The following is a 15613-nucleotide window of genomic DNA, read 5'->3' on the forward strand; positions in this document are numbered from 1 at the left end:
GCTCCAGTGACAACTGCTGCCCAAGGCAGCAATGATCTCCTCATGTCCTCTACCAGCTCGAAGCTCCAGCTTAGGTTCTTGCATAGACATGGGTCCAAAGAAGGTGAACTCTTCACCAAGATGAACCTTGTCTGTGTATCTTGCCTGCACTTCATTGCAGTTGGCCTGGACTTGTGACTTTAACCCGATCCAGTGTGACCAGATACCTGCATGTGATGCTTTGTGCTTTTTTGTACTATTTTCACACAAAAGTTCAAAAAATCATAACTGGTTCTACTGATTGGATTTTTGTCTTTTTGAGTCATTTTATTTATTACATTCTACTCCAGTTTTCTAAATAGTTTTGCTATTTTCTTCTGTTCTGTATTCACTTTATTAATGTTTGAGTGCGGCATAAGGACTTTACATTTTACACTTGCCTCTAAGTTAAGTCTGACAGCTTTTGTGACAAATTACTGGAGGATTAAGTACAGGCTTATTTAGTTACTTTTGTGGTTCACCCTGACAATGCACGTGTTTATTATTTGAGTGGGGCTTCCATCCAACATGTACATTGAAATTCATTAGACTTCGAGAAATGTTTTTTGTGCCTACATATTACAAATATGCAGTTATCCTACAGTGAAATATTCTGGCTTTTTTATAGCTACACATGGACTATTCCGATCACTTCAATGAAAAATGGTGTGAAGCAGGCAGATACCTGGCTTCAGAAGACCACAGGTACTCCTTGTTCAATTACATTTCTGATGATGTAGCGTGCAATGCTCTGTGCTTGCTTGTAATAAAATTAACACCACATTTTGTTTTACCACCAATGTATGGACAGATTGAGTAATGAATGTCAGTAACATAATCACTCATTTATTTAAAAGGTAATAAAATTTGTGTCAAAACACACAGGGGGTGATTCTAACCCTGGCGGTCGGTGTTAAAGCGGCGGCCAACCCGCCAACAGGCTGGCGGTAAAAAATATGGAATTCTGACCCTGGCGGGAACCGCCAACACAGACAGCCACTTTAACACTCCGCCCGCCACGGCGGTACAAACAAACAGCGCGGCGGTCACCGCCAACAGCCAGGCGGCAGACAATGTACCGCCCACACTATCACAACTCACCAATCCGCCACCTTTTCCGGGGCGGGAGCACCGCCGATAAAAACACGGCGGAAACAGACTACGAACGGGAAAACGCTCACCACTACGCACTCCAGGAGGAAGGAGGACAGCATGGAACCCGAATTAAACATCCTACCTGCTCTCGTCTACCTTCTCATCTACCACGAGTACGAAGTCCGGCGCAGACGACAACGGTGAGTACTGCACCTACGACACACGGGAGGGGGGAGGACGAAAGGTTACGGGCACACACATATGCGACCCCCCCCCCAACTATGTACACACCAATGCAGAGCAACAAGTCACAGTGACACCACCCAAACACCCCTGAAAAATGCTAGGACATAATCAAATTTGGAATAAATATTTATGTACCAAAAAGCTCCTGAAAATTATCGTACAACCATGAAAGATATTCACAAGAAAACAAATGACATACACATCAGTGTATAACTGAAGTAACAAGTCCTGCAAATCCTACGAATTCATCATGTCCGTGGGCCAAAGTTTTGAGAAACAAGGGCAAAGCCCACACAGGAGACCTGAGTCCTTTGGAGAGAACACTGCAGGGGCATCAGATGTAAAAACTACAGGCACCTCAGGGGGAAGGGAAGGGGGGGGCACCACAGCCACATGAGTCCACGACGCCAGATCCACGAGGAGCCACCATGCCCACTGTACCATCCTGGGGAGTGCAAAGCCACAGTCTCTCAATGTCACTACAGTGGGTGGGCTACCCACTGTACCATCCTGGGGAGTGCAAAGCCACAGTCTCTCAATGTCTCTACAGTGGGTGGGCTGCCCACTGTACCATCCTGGGGAGTGCAAAGCCACAGTCTCTCAATGTCTCTACAGTGGGTGGGCTGCCCACTGTACCATCCTGGGGAGTGCAAAGCCACAGTCCATCAGGTGGATGACAGTCTCCACTGGTCAAGGAGGAGGCATGGTGGGCACAGTGAACCATAAACAGTGATTGAGACGGCGGTGCCCAGCGGAGCGGTGTTTGAGAAGAAGGGCCCAGCGGAGCGGTGCTTGAGATGGCGGTGCCCAGCGGAGCGGTGTTTGAGAAGAAGGGCCCAGCGGAGCGGTGCTTGAGACGGCGGGGACCAGCGGAGCGGTGCTTGAGAAGAAGGGCCCAGCGGAGCGGTGCTTGAGACGGCGGGGCCCAGCGGAGCGGTGCTTGAGAAGAAGGGCCCAGCGGAGCGGTGCTTGAGACGGCGGGGCCCAGCGGAGTGGTGCTTGAGAAGAAGGGCCCAGCGGAGCGGTGCTTGAGACGGCGGGGCCCAGCGGAGCGGTGCTTGAGAAGAAGGGCCCAGCGGAGCGGTGCTTGAGATGAAGGGCCCAGCGGAGCGGTGCTTGAGATGAAGGGCCCAGCGGAGCGGTGCTTGACAGGAAGGGCCCAGCGGAGCGGTGCTTGACAGAAAGGGCCCAGCAGAGCGGTGCTTGAGACGGCGGGGCCCAGCGGAGCGGTGCTTGACAGGAAGGGCCCAGCGGAGCGGTGCTTGAGACGGCGGGGCCCAGCGGAGCGGTGCTTGAGAAGAAGGGCCCAGCGGAGCGGTGCTTGAGAAGAAGTGCCCAGCGGAGCGGTGCTTGAGATGAAGGGCCCAGCGGAGCGGTGCTTGAGATGAAGGGCCCAGCGGAGCGGTGCTTGAGAAGAAGGGCCCAGCGGAGCGGTGCTTGAGAAGAAGGGCCCAGCGGAGCGGTGCTTGAGACGGCGGGGCCCAGCGGAGCAGTGCTTCACAGGAAGGGCCCAGCGGAGCGGTGCTTGAGAAGAAGGGCCCAGCGGAGCGGTGCTTGAGATGAAGGGCCCAGCGGAGCGGTGCTTGAGATGAAGGGCCCAGCGGAGCGGTGCTTGACAAGAAGGGCCCAGCGGAGCGGTGCTTGAGACGGCGGGGCCCAGCGGAGCGGTGCTTGACAGGAAGGGCCCAGTGGAGCGGTGCTTGAGACGGCGGGGCCCAGCGGAGCGGTGCTTGAGAAGAAGGGCCCAGCGGAGCGGTGCTTGAGAAGAAGGGCCCAGCGGAGCGGTGCTTGAGATGAAGGGCCCAGCGGAGCGGTGCTTGAGACGGCGGGCCCAGCGGAGCGGTGCTTGACAGGAAGGGCCCAGCGGAGCGGTGCTTGAGAAGAAGGGCCCAGCGGAGCGGTGCTTGAGAAGAAGGGCCCAGCGGAGCGGTGCTTGAGATGAAGGGCCCAGCGGAGCGGTGCTTGAGATGAAGGGCCCAGTGGAGCGGTGCTTGAGAAGAAGGGCCCAGCGGAGCGGTGCTTGAGACGGCGGGGCCCAGCGGAGCGGTGCTTGAGAAGAAGTGCCCAGCGGAGCGGTGCTTGAGATGAAGGGCCCAGCGGAGCGGTGCTTGAGATGAAGGGCCCAGCGGAGCGGTGCTTGACAGGAAGGGCTCAGCGGAGCGGTGCTTGAGACGGCGGGGCCCAGCGGAGCGGTGCTTGACAGGAAGGGCCCAGCGGAGCGGTGCTTGGGACGGCGGGGCCCAGCGGAGCGGTGCTTGAGAAGAAGGGCCCAGCGGAGCGGTGCTTGAGACGGCGGGGCCCAGCGGAGCGGTGCTTGAGAAGAAGGGCCCAGCGGAGCGGTGCTTGAGATGAAGGCCCCAGCGGAGCGGTGCTTGAGATGAAGGGCCCAGCGGAGCGGTGCTTGACAGGAAGGGCCCAGCGGAGCGGTGCTTGAGACGGCGGGGCCCAGCGGAGCGGTGCTTGACAGGAAGGGCCCAGCGGAGCGGTGCTTGAGACGGCGTGGCCCTCTTCAGCGGTGCCTATCCTCACGGCGGGGCCCTGTTGAGCGGTGCTCCTCTCCACGGCGGGCCCTGTTCAGCAGTGCTCTTCTCCACGGCGGGCCCTGTTCAGCGGTGCTCTTCTCCACGGCGGGCCCTGTTCAGCGGTGCCTATCTTCACGGCGGGGCCCTGTTCAGCGGTGCTCTTCTGCACGGCGGGCCCTGTTCAGCGGTGCTCTTCTGCACCGCGGGCCCTGTTCAGTGGTGCTCTTCTCCACGGCGGGCCCTGTTCAGCGGTGCTCTTCTGCACCGCGGGCCCTGTTCAGCGGTGCTCTTCTCCACGGCGGGCCCTGTTCAGCGGTGCTCTTCTCCACGGCGGGCCCTGTTCAGCGGTGCTCTTCTCCACGGCGGGCCCTGTTCAGCGGTGCTCTTCTGCACGGCGGGCCCTGTTCAGCGGTGCCTATCTTCACGGCGGGCCCTGTTCAGCGGTGCCTATCTTCACGGCGGGGCCCTCTTCAGCGGTGCTCCTCTCCACGGCGGGGCCCTGTTCAGCGGTGCTCTTCTCCACAGCGGGCCCTGTTCAGCGGTGCTCTTCTGCACCGCGGGCCCTGTTCAGCGGTGCTCTTCTCCACGGCGGGCCCTGTTCAGCGGTGCTCTTCTCCACGGCGGGCCCTGTTCAGCGGTGCTCTTCTCCACGGCGGGCCCTGTTCAGCGGTGCTCTTCTGCACGGCGGGCCCTGTTCAGCGGTGCTCTTCTGCACCGCGGGCCCTGTTCAGCGGTGCTCTTCTGCACCGCGGGCCCTGTTCAGCGGTGACTATTTTCACGGCGGGGCCCTGTTCAGCGGTGCTCCTCTCCACAGCGGGGCCCTGTTCAGCGGTGCTCTTCTCCATGGCGGGCCCTGTTCAGCGGTGCTCTTCTGCACCGCGGGCCCTGTTCAGCGGTGCTCTTCTCCACGGCGGTCCCTGTTCAGCGGTGCTCTTCTCCACGGCGGGCCCTGTTCAGCGGTGCTCTTCTCCACGGCGGGCCCTGTTCAGCGGTGCTCCTCTCCACGGCGGGGCCCTGTTCAGCGGTGCTCTTCTGCACCGCGGGCCCTATTCAGCGGTGCTCCTCTCCACGGCGGGCCCTGTTCAGCGGTGCTCTTCTGCACCGCGGGCCCTGTTCAGCGGTGCTCCTCTCCACGGCGGGCCCTGTTCAGCGGTGCTCTTCTCCACGGCGGGCCCTGTTCAGCGGTGCTCATCCAGCAGGTCAAGGGAGCCAGACCTGGCCTGGACTCCCTGCTCAGTCGCCCTCGGACCGTGACGTTTCTGGACCCTTCGGGGACGGACTCCTGGCCTCCTTAGTGTCCTCCTTCCCAGCTGGGATGTGACATGTGGGGTTCACCTTCTCCGCGCTCCTGCTGCCCTTCCGCTCCTTTGATGGGGCTCTCGGGCCCTTGCCTCCCCTAGATGGTGTGGGTGGTGAAGTGGCCGCACATTGCTCCTTGGGGGCAGCCCTGTCGTTCCTCGCATGGCGGCCCTTGTTTTTGCGGGTCCTCTTGCCGGGGGGGGCTGGACATGTCCTTGCTGCTGATCGATGTGTCACTGCTGGCAAAGGGTGGGCTCCAGAACCCATGCACAACAGTGACACCTGAAGCTGGGCTGGTGGTGGCTGCGGTGCTCTTGGGACTCTTTGCAGATGGAGGGGGGAGCTCATCGGAGGGAAAGAGGTCAAGATTAGCCATGAAAAGTTTTTTAGGGCCAAGGTAAAGGGTAGGAGAAGTGGAGATGGAAGTGGAGGAAGAGGAGGTGGTTGTAGGAGAGTCAGGTGTGCTGTCATTGGGTGAAGGTGCTGGTGCTGTAGGCTGTCGTGAGGTGGATGGCTGTTGGGTGGGTGGCTGCCTGCGTTTGTGTGTCTTGGAAGAGGGGGTGACAGACACAGTGGGAGAGGACACAGGGGACGTGTAAATGGCAGTGGGGGTGGTGACTGCACGAGTGTGGACTGTACTGGAGGGTGAGGTGGTGATGGAAGCACTGGCTGATGTTGGGGTGCATGCAGGTGTGAGTGTAGACGTCACAGGGAGGGAGGAGGGAGACGAGGAGGAGGGGGACACAGAGGTGGTTGTGACTGTTGGAATGTCTGCATCTGGGTATTGCTTGGGTGAGTGTTTGTGGGATCTGTGGTGCTTGTGTTTGGATGAGCTGCTCTTGGGTGTTGAGGTGTGTGCAGGCTGGTCTGATGGTGTGGATGGGATAGGCTGAGGAACAGGAGACAGAGAAAGGCTGGAGGCAGTAAGAAGAGGGAGGCTGGAAACAGGGACAATGGCTGCCGTCAGTGCTGAGGCCAGAGCAGTGAACGCTCGTTGATGGGCAGCCTGACCCGAATGAATGCCCTCCAGGTACGCATTGCTCTGTTGCACCTCCCTTTGCACACCCTGGATGGCATTCAAAAGGGTCGTCTGCCCAACAATGAGCGTCCTTACCAGGTCAATGAGCTCCGCACTGAGGGCAGCAGGGGCAACAGGGGCAGGGGCTGAGGTGCCTGGGGTGAAGGAGACGCGCGCCTTCCTGGGCGAACGGGCACAGAGCGAAGACTGAGGGGCTGCTGGGAGGGCGGGGCTGGTGCGCTGGGTGGCAGCTGTACCTGTAGAGGCGGGGGGCACGGATGTTGCCGCCACCGCTAGGGAGCTCCCATCCGAGGACGTGTCGCTGTCGCTGCTCTCACCAGCGGTCCCCGTCGTGGTGCTCCCCTCGCCCTCCGGATCACTGGTGCCCTCGGTGTCTGTTCCTGGGCCCACCGGGGCCTTGTGTCCTGCAGCTCCCTCGTGCTCCGATGCCAAATCTCCTCCGCCTGATGATGCTAATGCACACATGCACAAGAAGATGAAGAGAAAGGGTGGGGGGAGAAAAAAGAATACCAGGTTGAGTGCATGCAATGTCAACACCGTTGGCGGAGAGGACAGACACAGGAGCCTAATGCACTAAGCCGCGCATTCGGGGTACACTACTCAGTACTACTGACTAGGACAACAGGCCAAGAGACGTCAAACGCGCACATGGGAGATGCTGGACCTTCAATGGCTGTACTTGTCACCCTACAGAGGTGGGGGCCGGGGGCACAGGGCCATGCCTAAGGGAGAGGACTACACTACAGAAAGCGCCCTGGCCTAATGTCACCCACAGCCCTCCTCCCCCACCCAGACGCCTCCACTGCGCAGAAAGATAGGAGAATGTGCTGATACTCACCCCCTTGTGTCTGCTGTGATGTCTTAAAGCGCCCATCCAATTCAGGGTAGGCCACCGCCAGGATCCGGGACATCAGGGGGGTCATGGTGCAACTGGCACCCCTCCTAGGTTGAGAGGCCATACCCAGCAGTGTTTCTGCGGTCTTCCTTGTTCCGCGGCGGATGTCCTCCCACCTCTTGCGGCAGTGGGTGCCCCGTCTGTTGTGGACCCCCAAGTTCCGGACTTCCTTGGCGATGGCACGCCAAATCTCGATCTTCTGATGGGCGCTGACCTATTTGACATGTACAGGGTGGAAAGGAGGAAATCATCAATGACCTGCATGTTAGATGTGATTGGCCCCCCCCACCAACTTTGCCATATGGCACATGCTCTCATCTGTCGGGCGTTGCACTCCTCATTCGCCCCCCACCCCACCAACTTACATCCACCCCAATCCACACAGGCATAGCCCATTCCATGTGCACCCGGTGTACTCACTTGTTGGTCTGGAGGACCGTAGAGTAGCGCATACTGGGGGAGGACCCCATCCACGAGCTTCTCCAACTCTTCAGACGTGAAGGCAGGGGCCCTTTCCCCAGTCGCAGCAGCCATTGTATCTTCCAGATCGAGGTCACAGCAGCACTTGCAGTATAGGTCCTCTCCTGTGGATGATCAGGTCTCGAGTGATTAATCAGATAGAAAATGGCGGTCACGCCCGCGGCGGTGCGTACCGCGGCGGTGCGTACCGCGACCGCCGGCGCACATCGTCATTGGCTCCTGAAACCCATAGGGTTCAATGTTAACCAATGCGGCTTTGCGCCGCGGTCTTCGACCGCCTACCGCCACGGTGTGCCCCGCCAGCGCATTGACCTCACATCCCATTGTCCCACTTCACAGGTCAGGCAGCCGCCATTTCAAGGGCCTACATGGCTTAATTTTGACTGCCACACACAGGCCTAGGCCTTGCATTGCCACACATACACGCCTTTCAACACATTGCCATTCTTTAACTGTGCAAGCTGTCTGTACGTACCTGTGGTTTGCCTGACTCTGTGCTCCATGTTGTCCTTCCTAGGCACCGTCCGCTGGGACTTGCGAGGAGAAGGACGAATCCTCGCGTGTACCGACCGCTGGTGGACCTGTCGACAATGGAAGAACGCCATATAATACTTCGATACAGACTTGACCGTGCCACTATCCATGAACTGTGTGCCCAGCTGGAGCCAGCCCTGATGTCCCCCATCCGCCAACCCACAGGGATTCCCCCTCTGGTGCAGGTTTTGTCAGTCCTCCATTTTTTGGCAACTGGGTCATTCCAGACCACAGTGGCCATGTCATCTGGAATGTCTCAGCCTATGTTTTCAAAGATTTTGAGCAGAGTGTTGTCTGCCCTGATGAAACTCATGTGGAGCTACATCATTTTCCCAGAGGAGGATGACTTGCCTACAGTGAAGGGTGATTTCTATGCCCTTGGACATATCCCCAACATCATTGGTGCCATTGATGGGACCCATGTGGCTTTGGTACCCCCAAAAGACGATGAGCAGGTGTACAGAAACAGAAAAAGTTATCATTCGATGAATGTCCAGGTGGTCTGTTTGGCTGACCAGTACATCTCCCATGTAAATGCCAAGTTCCCAGGGTCAGTGCATGACGCGTATGTGATGCGAAATAGCAGCATCCCCTATGTGATAGAGCAGCTACAGAGACAACGTGTGTGGCTAATAGGTGACTCTGGTTACCCCAACCTGCCTTGGCTACTGACCCCAGTGAGGAATCCCCGGACCAGGGCAGAGGAACGGTACAATGAGGCCCATGGGCGAACTAGGAGGATCATCGAAAGGACCTTTGGCCTCCTGAAGGCCAGGTTTAGGTGCCTGCATATGACTGGGGGATCCCTGATGTACTCACCAAAGAAGGTGTGCCACATCATCGTGGCCTGCTGTATGCTTCACAATCTGGCATTGCGACGTCAGGTTCCTTTCCTGCAGGAGGATGGTGCAGATGGTGGTGTTGAAGCAGCTGTGGAGCCTGCGGAGAGTGAAGAGGAGGAAGACTCAGAGGACGACACAGACAACAGGGACAGAGTAATAGAACAGTATTTCCAGTAGCACACAGGTAATAATCACCCATGCCATTTTACATTTCCTGAAAGCCTCCTGCATCTCAACTTTGTCGATTTCCCCCCAGACCTATAAACATGATGTTTGATTTTCCCTTCCCTTTTCTGTGCTGTATGAGCCACTGCGTGACCTCGGCTTGGTTGGCCCATGGACTAATGCTAAGTTACCTCGGTATGTGTAATTCACAATGTTAATAATACGTAATTGATATGTAATGTGTCATACATTTGTAAATAAGACAGGCTGAGTCCTGATTGATTTCAGTGCAATGTGTGATTTATTATTAGTGCATAGATATTGGTACATGATAGTGAAACAGTGATGGGTGGGGGTGGAGTAATGTCCATGGCGGAGTCCAGTTCTCAGTCTCACAGGTGCATTGTCCATATGCCTGTGGCAGGATGGAGCAGGGGCAGTTCAAGGTTTGACAGGGTGGCAATGTGGAACAGTGGGAGGACTTCAGGGGGTATGTGATGCTGGCGGGGGACATGACATCCTACTCTGTCGGTTTTTTTGATCTCAGGCTCCTTTTGCGGGGCGGTTGTTGTTCAGCAGGAGGTGGGGTTCTGGTGGGCTGTTGTTGTGGTGGGGCCTCCTGTCCACTAGCGCCGGCGGAGGTGGTAGGCTGTTCCTGTTCCTGGCTAGTGACAGGGGCCCTGTGTGATGCCACATGGTCCTGAAACGTGTCCTCTATACGGTTCAGGGCCTGGACTATGCTCCCCATAGCGGTTGAGATGTTGGTGAGTTGGTCGCTGAACCCCATGTAGCGTTGCTCCTGCTGTGCCTGGATCTCCTGGAACCTGGCCAGTACCGTCGCCATCGTCTCTTGGGAGTGGTGGTAGGCTGCCATGATGGTGGTGAGGGCCTCTTGGAGAGTGGGTTCCCTGGGCCTCTCCTCCCCCCCCTGTCGCACAGCAGCCCTCCGAGTTGCCCTGTTTCCCTGGGCCTCTGTCCCCTGGACGGTGTGCCCACTCCCACTGCCCCCAGGTCCCTGTTGTTGTTGGGTTGGTGGGTTACCCTGGGGGCCCTGTAGTGGTAGACACACCGCTGCTTGACCTGTCCTAGAGACAGAGGCATGGGCCCGCTGGGTGGGAGCTGTGCTGTTGTTCCCAGAGGGGGTTGGGTCTGCAGTGGCCTGTGTCTGGGTGAGGGGAACCGACTGCCCAGAGGTCCCCGATGGTCCAGGCTGGTCGTCAGGTTCCAGGTCGACAGAGCTGCTGTCATCACTAGGGGCCTGTTCCGGGGGTGGGAGGACATTTCTGGTCCCTCCTGACCGGTGTGTTGTCGTTCGGGTCCTGCATGGGGTAAGAGGGTATGGTTATTGTTTCTGTGTGTGCATTAGCTTGCGTTTTATGGGTGCCCTTGTCCCCCAGTGCTGGCATTCCCTTGGGGGAGGTGTTGTGAGGGTGTTTTGTGGGGGGGGGGGATGGGTATGTGCAGTGGTCATGCTTAGGTGATGGGTGTCCATAGTTTGGGGGTGGCATGCAGGGGTTGGTGTTGGATGGGTTGTGCTGGGGAGACATTCTCAGGGAGGATGTGTGCTGGGGGGTTAGGGGTGAGGGTGGGGGTTAGCATGCTGGGGTGGGGGTGGAGTGGTTGGCCTTGTACTTACCAGAGTCCATTCCCCCGTGTACTCCAGCGAGGCCATCAGGATGCAGGATGTTGAGTACCTCTTGCTCCCATGTTGTAAATTCCGGTGGAGTGGGTGGAGGTCCCCCGCCAGTCTTCTGCACTGCGATGTTGTGTCGCGAGACCATCGAGCGCACCTTCCCCCATAGGTCGTTCCATCGTTTGCGGATGTCCTCTCGATTTCTGGGATGCTGTCCCACCGCGTTGACCCTGTCCACGATCCGCTGCCAGAGCTCCGCCTTCCTTGCTATGGTGGTGTGCTGGACCTGTGAGCCGAACAGCTGGGGTTCCACTCTTATGATCTCCTCCACCATGACCCGGAGTTCTTGGTCCGAAAAGCGTGGGTGCCTTTGTGGTGCCATGGGGTGGTGTGTATGAGGTGTGGGGTGGTGTATGTGATGATGTGTGTGTTGGTGTGTGGTGTTTTGTGCTTCTATGTGGTGTGTGTGATATTTCAGTGTGCCTCTGTGTGTCTGGCTCTCTATTCTCTGATGTGTCTCTCTCTCCTTCGTCTCTGGTTTTTGTTGGTAGGGGTTTGTGGGTGATGTGGGTGTGTGTTTTATATGGTATTGGATGTGTGGGAGTGGTGTGTGTATGTGTTTCAGGTGTGTGCCTTTCAAATTGTCCAATGTGGTAGGGGTTTGTAAAGGTGTGTGTATTTTGACCGCGGCGGTGTGTACCGCCAATGGAATACCGCGGTTGAATGACCGCCGCGTCGATTTGCGGGTCATAATGGGATGGGCGTATTTCTGTTGGCGTGGCGGTGGAGGTTTGGTCTTCTCCAGTTTACCGCTGGCCGCTGATGTGGCGGACTGCAGTGGAGGGCGGATTTTCGGAGGTTTTGCAGTTGTGGGTCAGAATGTCCGTGGCGGCTGACCGCGGCCGCGGCGGTATTGTGGCGGCCTTCTGACCGGCGGTAAGCGGCTTTTACCGCCGAGGTCAGAATGACACCCACAGTCATTCATGTCATTCTCTCCAATTTGCGACATGGACATGGAGCATTTCCTGACAGTAAGGACAGCGCTGCACTAAAAGCCTTTTTATACCTTAAAGTCATGTCACAGGGCCACATCTGCGTTCTTTAAGTAAGGGTTAACCCTTCCCTCACTTCTTTCTCTGTGCTCTTTATTTATTTATCTATGTTTCCATGAAAGATACTATAACTTGATGTGTGACTCGTTTTTATTGTATTACTGCTGAAGGTCTGTTTCAGTTCTTTTTGCATTCCAGTGCTGCCAGAGTTCTTCTATCTGAACATGTGGGTTCTCATTCTCACTTGTCTTACAGCATACTTCTTCTGTGTTTTCTTTCTAATGGTAGGGGGAGGATATTTTAAGGGTGGAAATGAAGTTAGCGCTTGCTCTGTCTGCATTTGTAAAATTGACCATTTCTAAAGTTGAAACATTTCCCTTTGTGGGGCATTTAATAGACGCAGGACAAAGATGGTAGCTACATGAAATCCATTAATGATGCTACCAATATCATTAATGGATAGCGTTGCCAGGGTATATATAAACTGATTGCCATAGGAAACCCTGGTTAGGTGATATGGTCCCAATCCCAATTAAGGATACTCCAAATAATTATGACTTCTTCTAGATGTCTTTAGTATCAAGATGTCCCTTGATATGCCTTCCAGATCTTCTGAACAGGATCATGAGAGTCTAGAGAAATCTGTTGCTACAAATAGTGGTTCCAATTTAGGAGGAACATGAAAAGCCTTCTGATATATTCTTTGTAGTAATCCTTATCTTTAGATTAATATTGTTATTGCTGCAAAATAGCCATCCAAAGACTGAATTCCTACATGAAAATCCTGGTATAATCAGTTTTCAATATGAAATTTATTTTGCCATGGTAAATGCCCAAATCTGGCTTTCTCTTCATGGGGGCAGAAGTTATAGGGATGGTAAAAAAACAGTTTTCTGAAGGCAAAATATGTTTGAAGCATTCTTTGCAGAAATGAACAACCATATATATCTTTAGCTGTAGTGCTGCTTACTCGCCATCAGGCCACAATAGTTTCATGGATATAAGCTGCTCACTAGATTTAACACCTGCATACAATTTTACTCCTGATCACAACTGTTGGAAAATGGATTATTGGTAAGGGCAGGTAAGTGCATACACTTAGCAATAGGCCACTAACCCTCACTAGGTCCAGTTAGGGCTCAATAAATTAACCCCAGCTCAACCCTTGCTAGCATGGCAACGAGCGACAAGGCTTAACTTAGGAGACAAGCATAAAGCATTCAAGTTTCACAAAAAATTAATTAAATAAAACACAGGAAACAGTTTAAAAATCCAAAAACAATTTTTAAAAATAGGAAGTATTTTAGCTTTAAAATGACACCAAAATGAATAAAATTGGATAAAGGAACCAGAGATATGAATTTATAAAGAATTCATGTTTTTTAGCACTTATAAACGAATAGCGCCAATCTGGTCATCTGGTCACACCTCGACTGGGGCAAAGTCAAAGTTTAACCGCGATGGAGCACTGCATGCTACAGCAAGCGGGAGGCCTTGGTCAAAAGTTTACCTTCGGACTTAGTTGTTTTCTTGAAGATTTTCTTCAGCAGGACAAAGTCGCCAGTTCAATGAGACCTCCTGGAGTCCTTCCTTGAATATGCGTTGCGAGAGCCCTCAGTGAAAATTTCTACATTCAGACTTGGACGATTTTTCAAGATGAAAATCCTTCGACTGGGGCAAACCTGAATCTTGATACAACGTCCCTAGAGCCCTCTTTGGATGCCCTGTGCGGGTGTACCTCTCTCCGGAGAGTACTCTCCTGCTGATGAAGGCAACTGGGTGATCTTGGCCCTCTTCATTAACTTGTGCTAACACTGCCCAAATCCCTTCTTCTGAAGCATCTGTTTGCACTATAAACTCTTTGCTATAGTCAGGGGCCAATAACACTGGTGCCGAACACATAGCCTGTTTCAGAGTGTCAAAGGCTTTTTTAAACCCTGAGGTCCAAATAACTTTCTTGGGCTGCTTCGCTGAGGTAAACTCTGTCAGAGTGGCCACTATTGTCCCATAATTCTGAACAAACCTCCTGTAGTACCAAATCAGGCCAAGAAATGCCCTGACCTGAGTCTGGGATTTAGGATCCTCCCAATCCAGAATAGTCTGGATCTTGAGCTGGAGAGGCTGTACTTGGCCTCCACCAACAAGGTGGCCCAGGTACACAACTGAACTTTGCCATATCTGGCACTTGCTTATATTGATAGTCAGGCCTGCTTGAAGCAGGGCCTGAAGCACTTCGTTCAGGTGGACCAGGTGGTCCTCCCAGGTGGAACTGAATACAGCTATACCATCCAGATAAGCTACACTGAAGGATTCCAACCCAGACAGGACTTTATTCACCAACCGTTGGAAGGTGGCATGAGCATTTTTCAGGCCAAAGGGCATCACATTGAACTGAAAGTGGCCCTCTGGTGTGGACTTCTCATTAGCTCCTGGACTTAAGGCAATCTGCCAGTATCCTGAGGTCAGATGTACTGAGGAATTTGGCAGCCCCCAACCTATCAATGAGCTCATCAGCTCTAGGTATGGGGTGAGCATCATTCTTAGTGACTGCATTTAGACCTCTGTAGTCTACACATAATCTTAATTCCTTTTTTCCACCTTGGGGATTGGATTTGGGTACCAGTACCACTGGACTGGCCCAAGCACTGTCAAAGGGCTCAATTACTTTGAGATCTAACATCTTAGCCACTTAATATTTGATGTTGGCCTTGACCTGGTCAGACAGCCTGTACAGCTTGTTCTTGGCAGGTAAGCTGTCATCAGTGTCAGTGTCATGGACACACCAATTGGTGAGTCAATGAGTCAAAGAAAACAGACCAGCAAACTTGTCCAAAACTTGTTTGTAGTCTTTCTGCTGCTGGGCTGTCAACTTGGGAGAAAGTATCACTCTCACCAGTGACCCATCTTGTGCATTTTTGGAAAGGAGGTCTGGCAGAGGTTTACTCTCCTCCTCCTTCCCATTATCTGTGACCATAAGCATGGTCACATCTGCCCTGTCCTGGTGGGGTTTAATCTGATTATATGCAGGATCCTATGAGGATTCCTGGGGGTGCTAAGGTCCACCAGGTAGGTGACCTCACCCTTCTCTCCAAAATTGGATAGGGCCCAGACCATTTGGCCTGAAGCGCCCTTGGAGCCAAAGGCTCCCATACCCACACCAGCTGACCTGGTTGATACTCAGGCATGTTAGTATTCTGGTCATGCCAGAGCTTCATGAGCTCTTGGGTGGCCTCCAGGTTGCTGCTTGCCTTCTTCATGTACTCAGCCATGTGTGACCGCTGGCCCAGCACATGGTCTAGCACATTCTCCTTGGCTTCTTTGAGAGGCTTCTACCAAGTCTCTCTCACTAAGCATAATGGGCCTCTTACAGGGTGCCCATACACTAACTCAAAGGGGCTGAATCCAACCCCTTTCAATGGCACCTCTCTGTAGGCAAACAGCAGGTATATGAGAAGAACATCCCATCTCTTCCTGAACTTGACAGACAAACCCATGATCATGCCCTTCAGGGTCTTGTTAAATCTTTCCACCAGACCATTGGTCTGGGGATGATAGGGGGTGGTGAACTTATAAGTAACACCCCACTTATCCCACATTGCTTTCAGATAGGTTGACATTCAATTTGTGCCCCTATCTGATACATCCTCCCTTGGAAATCCCACTCTGGTAAACACACGAAATAGGGCCCTACCCACTGTGGGAGTAGTGTTTGTTCTGAGGGGTATTGGCTCAGGATATCTGGTGGCATGGTCCACAACCACCAAAATGTACCTGTTGCCTTAGGCAATTGGTG

At 54.3% G+C, this 15613-nt stretch overlaps 1 protein-coding gene across 1 annotated transcript in view; it reads left to right on the forward strand.

The window, feature by feature from the left end:
* The window catches only part of LOC138284184 (aminopeptidase Ey-like), a 663484-nt gene that overhangs the window by 317123 nt on the left and 330748 nt on the right, over positions 1 to 15613 (forward strand). Inside the window, exon 12 of the mRNA XM_069222683.1 lies at positions 647 to 723. Coding sequence (XP_069078784.1) covers positions 647 to 723 — 77 coding nt within the window. The remainder of the gene's footprint in view (positions 1 to 646; positions 724 to 15613) is intronic.

This window comes from Pleurodeles waltl, chromosome 3_1 (genome assembly GCF_031143425.1).
Source record: "Pleurodeles waltl isolate 20211129_DDA chromosome 3_1, aPleWal1.hap1.20221129, whole genome shotgun sequence".
NCBI classification, from domain to species: domain Eukaryota; kingdom Metazoa; phylum Chordata; class Amphibia; order Caudata; family Salamandridae; genus Pleurodeles; species Pleurodeles waltl.